At 33.5% G+C, this 10,205-nt stretch overlaps 2 protein-coding genes across 2 annotated transcripts in view; both read left to right on the top strand.

The window, feature by feature from the left end:
* Window positions 1–1,601: 1,601 nt before the first annotated feature.
* LOC147401862 (16.9 kDa class I heat shock protein 3-like) lies at window positions 1,602–2,964 on the top strand. The gene is made up of 2 exons (XM_086443327.1): window positions 1,602–2,008; window positions 2,517–2,964. The coding sequence occupies exons 1-2, from the start codon at window positions 1,750–1,752 to the stop codon at window positions 2,825–2,827; spliced, it is 570 nt and encodes a 189-aa protein (XP_086299453.1). The 5' UTR covers window positions 1,602–1,749; the 3' UTR covers window positions 2,828–2,964.
* Window positions 2,965–4,679: 1,715 nt separating this feature from the next.
* EMB140 (EMBRYO DEFECTIVE 140) overlaps window positions 4,680–10,205 on the top strand; it is a 43,718-nt gene continuing 38,192 nt past the window's right edge. The window contains exons 1-3 of the mRNA XM_086443324.1: window positions 4,680–4,923; window positions 5,055–5,188; window positions 6,280–6,337. Coding sequence (XP_086299450.1) covers window positions 4,729–4,923; window positions 5,055–5,188; window positions 6,280–6,337 — 387 coding nt within the window. The 5' untranslated portion in view covers window positions 4,680–4,728. The remainder of the gene's footprint in view (window positions 4,924–5,054; window positions 5,189–6,279; window positions 6,338–10,205) is intronic.

The following is a 10,205-nucleotide window of genomic DNA, read 5'->3' as shown; positions in this document are numbered from 1 at the left end:
CTGCTTTAGGGTACGTATAACCATAAATCATTTTCTTATGCATCCCGAGGTAAATGACTTACGATTTTGTGATGGGAGTGTATATCAGAGGGGAGTGTCATATTATCACTTTAAAAAAATAATAAAAGGGGTTATTAAGGCATAATTATACTCCATGTCTTAGGGAAGATTTGAGATACGCCTGTTATTTCGTAAAGGTGACATGCCTCCTTGACCTCAGTGTTTTCTATAAGACTAATGAAAAATGACTTAAATGCTCCCATCTTCAACCTCCAACCAATCCCTTGATTTTCCTGTCACGATTCTTTCTTCTTCAACCTGTATAGTAGATTAATGTTAAAAAAAAAAAAATCCTTGGCAAGCTAGTGTACAACAGTGATGAAGGAAGGTTGGTCCCACACGTGATATGTCTCTTTCGTTTGAATTTTCAGAGCAATTTAACGTGAAGAAACATTGAAGAATTTATTGTATACTGAAGGCCAAGTCATTGATAGAATATTTTCATATCGTCTGCAATGTCTCCATATGAACTTTCTTAGAAGGAATTATAAGTTTTCAATAATCAGGAATCACTCCCTTACCAATCATCATCTCTAGATGTTCCACTATTTTCTATTTTCACCTTCAAGATCGAGAACTAGAAGAACTCCATCATAACTTTTCGGTAGGCAGTCATCAATAATTAATGCCTTCCTAATCACCATTTCTAAATGAAGCACTTTTTAAATATATATATAGGGACGGTTCATAGGAGATATGTAAAAATAATGATTTTTCAAAATACGACTTAGAAGTTTCAGATTGAATTGATATTTTGTGAGGATGATCTCTATGACGAGAAGATCATCCTTACAAAAAATCAACCTAGTCTAAACCTTCTAACCCCATAAAAAATGATTTAAATTGTGGACCATCAATTTTTTTACCAATCATTAGTAATCATTTTTTATGGAATTTGAAGTTTCGGATTAGGTTGATTTTTTGTGAAAATGATCTTCTTATCATAGAGATCATTCTCACAAAAATTCAGTTCAATCCAAACTTCTTACTCATATTTTGAAAAATTATTGTTATTACATATGATTTTACTAAAAGATAAAACGAGGAAGGGGTATTATTGAAAAAAATTTATTGAATAATATATTAAATAAAATTTTATTTTATATGATTAAAAGGTTTTGAAATGAGTTGATTTTTTGTAAGAATGATTTACTCACCATAAAGATCATTCTCACAAAATATAGGCCATTCGAAACTTTTGGCATATATAGGACAAAACACTTTCTTCTTAAGTTTGTTTAAAAGAAGATGTGATGTATAAAAAATCACCATGTACAAGAAAAAAAATAAAAATAAAAAAAGCCACGTCATTATTAACTCAATTCTCCACGTTCTCACTTTACATGTGGCATGGTCTTCCTGGAAAGATCTAGAGAAATAATAGATCTAAAATAATAATTGACTGCATCCACGTCAGCTAAATTCGAAAAAGAAAAGTGTAGATCCAAAGGTCTACGAAGAACACTCTGGAACCTGTATCTAGCAATGGAAACGAATTGTGGAGGACTCTCTAGAACAACACCAACCCCCTCATCTAACTCCTATAAGATGAAGACCCATTACCATCTCTCCTCAATTGTCTCAACAGCTCACATACACACAGATACACACAATTTAACTCTCACATTTTCATTTGATCTGATATCTCCCTCATTGAAAGATTTTTAATTGTCTGTTCGAGCAGTAGAGATGAGAAAGGTTAATAATGTGGTCCTGATCTCTTTGATTGTAGCAGTAGTAGTAGTAGGGCTCATGGCCTTGCCAGTTAAGGGTCTGATACCGTACAGTACCAGAAATTTTTGGGACATGATGCTCCCAAGTGATGACCCTTTCAAGATCCTTGAACAAACCCCTCTCACCATTCCTAAAGGTGTCGAAACTCTAGCTCTCGCACGTGCCGACTGGAAGGAGACCCCCACAGCTCACATCGTCTCTCTTGATCTACCAGGTACTCTCAACTATTATCTACATCTACATTTCAAATCTCATTTAATTGGAGAGCTGTTATTGGTACCCCAACTTTACTTATCACACTACAATTAAAATGACAGTTTCCCAAAATGTGCGCTCTTATATCCAAATTCCAAATTCCAGTTTTGGAACACTGTTCATTTTAATTCCCAAATTATGCTTTTTCAGTGAATTCTTCACTCTTGTAATAAATAAAAGTTGAGGTGCCAATAGAAGATTTCTCAATTTTTTTAATCCTATTTTTTTTGGATTTTATATGAGCCTAATCATAATTGTTTACAACTATTGAAATTGTTTTAGCACAAACAAGTGTTATAATTTGAGCCAATCCTGGGCAATCTAGTGTTTTAATCTCTAATTGGGGTGTGATAAATAATTTAAGAAATTGGGTTGTAATAAGTAATAATTGGGGTGCCAATAGTGGACCCAAAATTGCAGAATAATATTAATAATTGCCATTGCTTTGTGATGTAAATTTATGGCAGGGATAAGAAAAGAAGACATAAAGATAGAGGTTGAAGAAAACAGGGTATTAAGGATAAGTGGAGAGAGGAAGAGTGAAGAAGAAGTTGAAGGTGACAAATGGCACCGTGCAGAACGGATCACAGGAAAGTTCTGGAGGCAATTTAGATTGCCCATTAATGCCAACTTGGACTCCATCAATGCCCACCTTGAGAATGGTGTGTTAAAGATCACAGTCCCAAAGTTTGCTGTAGAGAAGAGGCAGCCCAAGGTGGTGAACATCGTTGAAAAACCTTCTGGTGAAGACATCAAAGCGTCCAAAGCTGAAATGTAGTAAAATGAGTTTTCAATTTGTTGGTACTAATTGTGTTTCTGTATGTTGTTTCCGAGCTTGGTTGTGTGTAATGTGTTATGGATCTGAATATAGTTATAATTAAAGATAAAACTCAAAAAGCATACGTTTTTAATATATTCCATCTCATCTAAACGTTTGAGCATCAAATATTATATAAATCGTAAAAGAAAAAAGAAAGTCATGTGTGCGTATACTACAACTTGACTAGATTTGTTAATTTGATATCATAGATAATAATTCGCTAGTAGGTGTATATTTAGAGTTCTCTTTGATATTTTATATAATTTTTTTTTAAATATTCACTAATGAAAGATAAAATTAATTGTGTAAGATTTTTTATGGAAGTACACACAACGACATCAATAAAATATATATACTTTATGCACTAGGTCTTGTGTGTGTGTGTTTGTTTTTTATTTTTTTATCAAACCATACATTAGGATGACAAATTTAGTGTACTGTACATATTATTATTTATTTTCTTCTATATTCTAGATTAAAAAAAAAAAAAAAAGAGAGAATTTTTTAATTTTCAAATGATCTTTGAACTTCTACAATACTTTCAATGAACCTCTACTTAATATACAAACGTCAAGGTTCGGTGTTGTGAACCACTTTTTACTAATTGAAATATTCTGTCATAACTAGTCGTCAAGGTTCGGTGATTGGTAAAATTGATATTCAACATTATTTTACATTCCAGTGTTAAGTCTTGATAGTTTGTAAATTTTAGCGTAATCAATGGGAAAGAAAATAGTGAGAAATTTATCAAACATTACAAAAAGGATAAAATTATAATTTATTTATTATATTTTTTTTTACGTTAAGCGGGTACAATGAGATATTTGTGTGCAAATGACTTGACCCATATGTGTATAATGGGTGTTGCTCTATTCTTTGCACCCCCTTAAATGTCTCCTTATACTCACTTGTGATACCCACTTAAAAGTCAAAATATCTAAACAAAAAGGCCTAATTAAAATGTTTTTTGTTCTTTTTTTTTTTCTAATTCTTATTGCACCCACCTACTAGGTATCTACCCATTTCTTCTTTTTTCTTTTTTCTTCTTCTTCTCTCTCAATTTTTCTTGTTCATTCTATCTAGAAAAGTTCAAATAAGCATTTTAACTTTTGATCTTCCTTGATTTTCTTATCTTAACACCTCCAATCGAGTTGAGGTCATTCACATGAGAAATTTTTGTTTCGTATCTATTGAATTAATTTTGTAATATTTGATAAAATTTTTGTTCGATAAGTATCTATTGAATTTATTTGACAATATTCAATACGTATTATTGAATTTGCTAAAATAAACTTGTTTTGAATCTGTCGAATAAAATTTTTGAATTCTTCGATTCAACTTGTTGTTGTGAAGTTTTAATAGTATTTTTTCAATCTTTCTTAGTGATTAAATGTAAATAAATAATTTTTTTTTAAATAAAAAAAAAAATCTCAAATCAAATGGTCATTGATTCAACCTCTCATAAAATACAAAGGGAGAGAAGAAAGATGAGATGGGATTTTTGCCGATAGCGTATTATGGGTGCAAGGAGTGAATATAAATGGGTAAAAATATATATATATATATATATATTTTTTTTTCTCTCACATTTTTCACTTTGATTAAATAAGATTGCAAAACTTGTCCGAGATCGGACTGATCAATCTATTCGTTTCGGTGTCTTGCTTGGAGTTGACGGGATTTAAAACCCCAGATCATTTTCTTTAATATTTTGAATATCGGAATTGTCGTCCGAGTCGACTCGGTATCGGGCATGGACGAGACGCAAAACCGAGTTTTAAAAGAAACGCATTTTTAACTCGAAACTCGAGTCTCCAAGGGTTTAAACATTGCTCTGCCACCTCGAATACCAGGCATCAATGGTGGAAACCTTTGAAACAAAGCTAGAAACCCTAGACGAAATGAGCAACGAAGGAGAGGAAACTAAACCAGATACCCTAAACTCTAGCTCTTCCGATTCCGAATCTGAATCGGACGCCGAAGAAGATCACCGCTTGGAAATCCTAGAAAAGGAACTAGCAGAAAACTCTTCGAATTACGACGCTCATGTTCAAGTAAACAATCCTTCTTTAACTCTCCTTTTCCACCATTAAATTACATGTTTTCTACTTAAATCGTATACATGGATTAGAAACGAAAACTAATTAATCGTTTTGTTGGTCTAACTCAAAATTTGCTCTACCAGTATATAAAATCTCTGAGAAAGCTTGGTCAAATCGATAAGCTACGTCATGCGAGGGAGTCGATGAGCGCGATTTTCCCTTTAAGCCCTGAAATGTGGCAAGAATGGGCGAAGGATGAAGCTTCACTAAGCACTGGGTACTGGATTTTTGTACACTTGTTGATAATTTAATTCTACTTAAGTTTATTTTTTATTTGCAAACAACATTACCCAATTTTAATTATGTTGGAAAATAATAGATCTTTTTTATGATGGGTATAATCACTAAAATTTCATAGAATAACGAGGTGGAGATGATCAACCTAAGATTACAAACCCACTCCTATCTATAGATTTGTCACTGCTTCTGGCACTATGTCATCTAACAAATGCAACTCTCTGAAGTTAAGTATAAACCTCTGTCATAATGGGTATCTTATGAATTCCCTAGATTTAACATGAAAAGGATCACTCGGAAGGTATCCCAGACAAAAAATTTAGGTACTTTCAATTCTTCCCGTCATTGTCGTTGGTTTTTTGCAATCTCTGACGTAAGGTGCTTATGACATTTGGCTCTCCCATATCCAAACTAATCTTGAATTGTACTCATCAGGGCTCAACCTTAACCAGCTGACTCATCTGAGGTATTGAGTTTGGATGGATATACCTCTCTAATGGTTTCCCAATCTAGCCTTTGCATAGATAACATCCGAACTGATGGGTTGTCCAATGCTATTCCAAAACGATATCATTATTTAACTATTATCTTGGATCCATTCTCTATGGATGACTACAATTTTTTTTTTTCCAAGGTGAATGAATAATGTTCTTTCTCTTTATCCACTAGAAAGACTTGGGAAAATTTGGCCCAATGGAGGTATTTAGAACCATTTAACTTACATAAATAATCAGCCATCAATATATAATTCCACTTTTGAATCATTTCTTTCCATGCTTGATGTAAAAAATAACAACTTAGAATGTGGAGATGCGATTAGGTCACACGAAATCGATTCCCATAATGATATGACCATACCCGATCATGGAACACAAGTACTAATCCATGCGATAGTATTTTATTGTTGCCAACGTGAAGGGCAGAATTTTGAGTAAATCACTTTACTGCCTTTTATGACGACAATACTTCTATAAAAGAAAGAGAAACTAATTTTGGTTCGTTTTTGTCATTATGTTTTTATTGTGTGATTATTGATCATTCAATAATTGAGTTTTTCCTCAAATTTTGCAGAAATGAGGCCTTTGCTGCAATCGAGAAGCTTTATGAGCGAGGTGTGCATGATTACTTGGTAGGTTCTTTTGGTCAACACGGAATATGGATTTTATTTTTTTAATTACTTGTTAATTGATCTTCTTCATTATAATTAACATAGCCTTTCCCAAGCTACGTAAATCCTGTTTTGCCATTCCACTAATTTACTTCGTTAGGGTTGTATCTTTTGTTAAATAATGTCTCTTCAAGTTGTTTTTGCTATCTCAATCAATATACTTTTTGTTGGGCCGATGTTCTTCTGGAACCTTTAGTCTACATTGTACTTGTCCTCACCAGTGCTATCCACAGTCTTGCATCACATGACGAAATTATAGCATTCTACAAGTATAAGTTTTATTGCGAAAACTAGCATGACGGGAAACTACCTGGAAAACACAAGCTAAGTTGAGATGAACTATATAATTGTATTGTTTTTCTTTCCTTTGTTCAATAAAATTCCATTTTAATTGCATTATCTTACCACTTATTGGGGTTGCACCTCGTTTCCCTTCTATGTGCTAATTTAAAATTTGTTTATCCTTCTCTTGTGTCTCATGTCATCTCAACACTCACATAACTCAATTGTTGCCTTTTACACGTTTAAATTTATTGCGAAAAATAACATGATGGGAAACTACATGGAAATCACAAGCTAAGTTGAGATGACCTATATAATTATACTAGAGTTTGCCTTTGTCTATGTGTCACGGCCGTATTCTTTCGAAGCGAGGTCGTGCGGCGCAAGGGGGTCAAATCCACTTGCAGGCCTGTAAAATGGTTGTACACCACACACACGTAGCTAGCAAACAAGTAAATAAGCAACACGAGGCAAAGTCCGGAGGCAACTTTGTTGATATAATATTGATTACACGGTGCAATGCGTTACAAAAACAATAGATGTGTTACAAACAATAGATGATCCTATGACACGCGGGACTTCCACGGAGCTAGACTTCAAGGCTTCAACAATGTGGGTGTAGGCCGGGGATTGGGATAGCACTGACACCCTTCCTACAAAGAGTATACTAAGTTTTTCCTAGGTTTCCAGAAGGAAACATCAAAAGTAGAGGTCGGTCATACTCCTTATTATAGAAATGCCACTAAGCTAATAAGTGTGCCCTGGCACGGGGTTAACATGTACCTCTAAGTTAACAGATATGCCCTGGTACGGGGGTTGACGTGGCTTCATAACGAGCCTTACATACTGTTACATGGGTGCTCCCGGGTAGCTCGGGGGCGAGCTTACACCTAACTTTAGGTGACAGATGATATGACCGTTACACTATGACATGGACATCCTCTCTCAGGTTGAGGGGATAAAAGCGTAAAAAATAAAGTTTGAGGGGTATTATTGCCTCTCATGTCCATCTCAACACTCACATAACTCAATTGTCGCCTTTTACACGTATAAATTTATTGCGAAAAATAGCATGATGGTAAACTGCATGGAAAACACAAGCCAAGTTGTGATGACAAATAGTTATACTAGAGTTTGCCCATGCCTACGGCATGGACATCCTCTCTCACGTTAAAGGGTAAAAGCGTAAAAAATAACGTTTTGAGGGGTATTATTGCCTCTCATGTCCATCTCAACACTCACATAACTCAGATGTCACCTTTTGCACGTATAAATTTATTGCAAAAAATAACACGATGGGAAATTGCATGGAAACACAAGCTAAGTTGAGATGACATATAGTTATACTAGAGTTTGCTCGTGTCTACGGCATGGCATCCTCTCTCGCGTTAAGGGATAAAAGCGTAAAAAATAAAGTTTGAGGGGTATTATTGAAAATTTTTAAGGTTAAAGGAGTAAAAGATGAAAAATAATGAAGTGGGTTAAAGGGCTAAAAGAGGAAACATAGGAGAGTTATAAGGGAAGTGTAAAGGAAATAAAATGGATCCCACAAAATTATAGCTTGCTGGTTTAAAAGCGGAAAAAAATAAAATTGAAGGGTATTATTAAAAAATTTAAGGTTAAAGGGATAAAAGTTGAAAAACAATAAAGTAAGTTAAAAGGAGTAAAAGAGGAAATATCGTAAAGTTAGGAGTGAAGAGTAAATGAAATAAAGTGGGTCTCACAAAACTATAGCTTGATGAGTGGTTTATCCCACAAAACTGTAGGTCTCACAAAAGTGGGACCTACCATTGTTATTAAATTTTTTTGAGGTTAAGAGGTCAAGAATAAAAAATAATAAATTCAGTTAAAGAGGAGATATAATAAAGTTAAAGGGAGTAAAAAGGAAAGAAAAAAAAAATGTGGTGTGGGTTGATGGGACATTTGTCCAACTACAAAATTGTTTCTGAGGGGGACATTTATCCCTAACTAAAAAAATACAAAATTGTAGCAACTCAGTTGTGTTTTATTATATAAATTAATTTTCTTTTCCTTTGTTTAATAAAGTGTTGTTTAGTTTTATTGTTTTACCATCTACTGGAGTTGTGTCTCATTTTTCATGTACTAATTTAAAGTTTGTCTGTCCTTAACTCGCCTTTCATCCTTCTCAACACTCTCATATCAATATGCTTACTTTGATGTCTTAGTTGCACCACACGTTAGGAGCACATCTGCACTTTAGCCACATAGCTCTGATTCCACATGCCTCATTGTTCTAAGTTTCATCATCGTGGATGATTAAACCAAGACAAATGAAATGATCTGTTTGGGGTATCTCATTGGTGTTGATCTTATTTGCACATAGTCTCTTAATGTGCTTTTTTTGAAGTACTTCAGATACCTGTCTTGTTCTCTTTTATTCTAAAATTCTGAAATCCAAGCCATCATTAACCCCTTTCAAGGAGTCATCTTTTGAAGAGCTCAATTTTAACGTGTTGGGGCTACTATTTTTTTGGGGGAATAGGTTTTTAAGACTTTAAGGGCTTCATTTTTAAAGATTTGTTGTTCATGGGGATCTCGTTTGTAATTTGGGAGATTAGTGGTCTCTTTTGGGACCTTTCTTTTGTTTTCCCTTGTTTTTGATAAGCTTTGTAATTTTGGGACTTCTTGTCCTCTTTCTAATGATATTTTACTTGTATATAAAAAAAAACCATAATTGCAAATTGTTCTAACAAATATAAGAGCTAATTGATGTAGGACAACGAGGGAAGAAGCGAAAATAGGGGGTTAAAGAAATCTGGTTGGGGATTGGGTTAAGGATTTGGGCGACAATAGGAAAATAGTTTCCAAAATACCAATTGGCTATTTGTTGAAATGTAAACACAAAGTTTTCCAATTGCAACATTTTGAAATTACGATTAAGGGAAGGTTCAGGGTATTTAGATTTTTCACATTTTAAAATTACGATTAGGGGAAGGTAGGGTATAAGGTAGTTTTGAAAAGAGATTAGTGAAATAAGGGTTAAAGAAAGTGGGGAAGGATTAAAGATAAAATAAAATAGGGTTTGTAGGTTTCAAGAATCGTGATAGGGGTTTCAAGAATCAAGAAAAAGATTTCAAAAATCAAAAATCAAGAAAGAAGAAAGGGATTTCAAGAATCAAGATTCAAGCATTGAAGACTTCAAGAATCAAGAATTCAAGATTTCTTGAAAAATCAAGAAAATAAAGTTTATGGGTTGGGTTCTTGAAAGGATTAGAGGGTTCTTGATCTTTCAAAAAATAAATAAAAAAGTATGTAGAAAAGATGGATTGAAGAAGATAAGATGATAACAAAATTAAAGAAAGAAAAACAATGATACTTACTTTGGAACCACCCCAATAATTTTCATAACATCAATCACATTGAATGTATCAACATTAAAAATAAAAATAAAAAATAGAGAGTTCTGTAATTTTGTTTATTCCATTCATTCTCCGTAAATAAAATCTAATATAATTTATAAATAAAAAAAAAAATCAACCAAGAGTCCTAATAAAACTAAAATACTAAATAAAATAGTCCAATTTTC

This window comes from Akebia trifoliata, chromosome 5 (genome assembly GCF_017979445.1).
Source record: "Akebia trifoliata isolate Shusen 1 chromosome 5, ASM1797944v1, whole genome shotgun sequence".
Lineage (NCBI taxonomy): Eukaryota > Viridiplantae > Streptophyta > Magnoliopsida > Ranunculales > Lardizabalaceae > Akebia > Akebia trifoliata.
The sequence above is the reverse complement of the archived record's forward strand: the minus strand, read 5'-3'. Positions and strand labels throughout refer to the sequence as shown.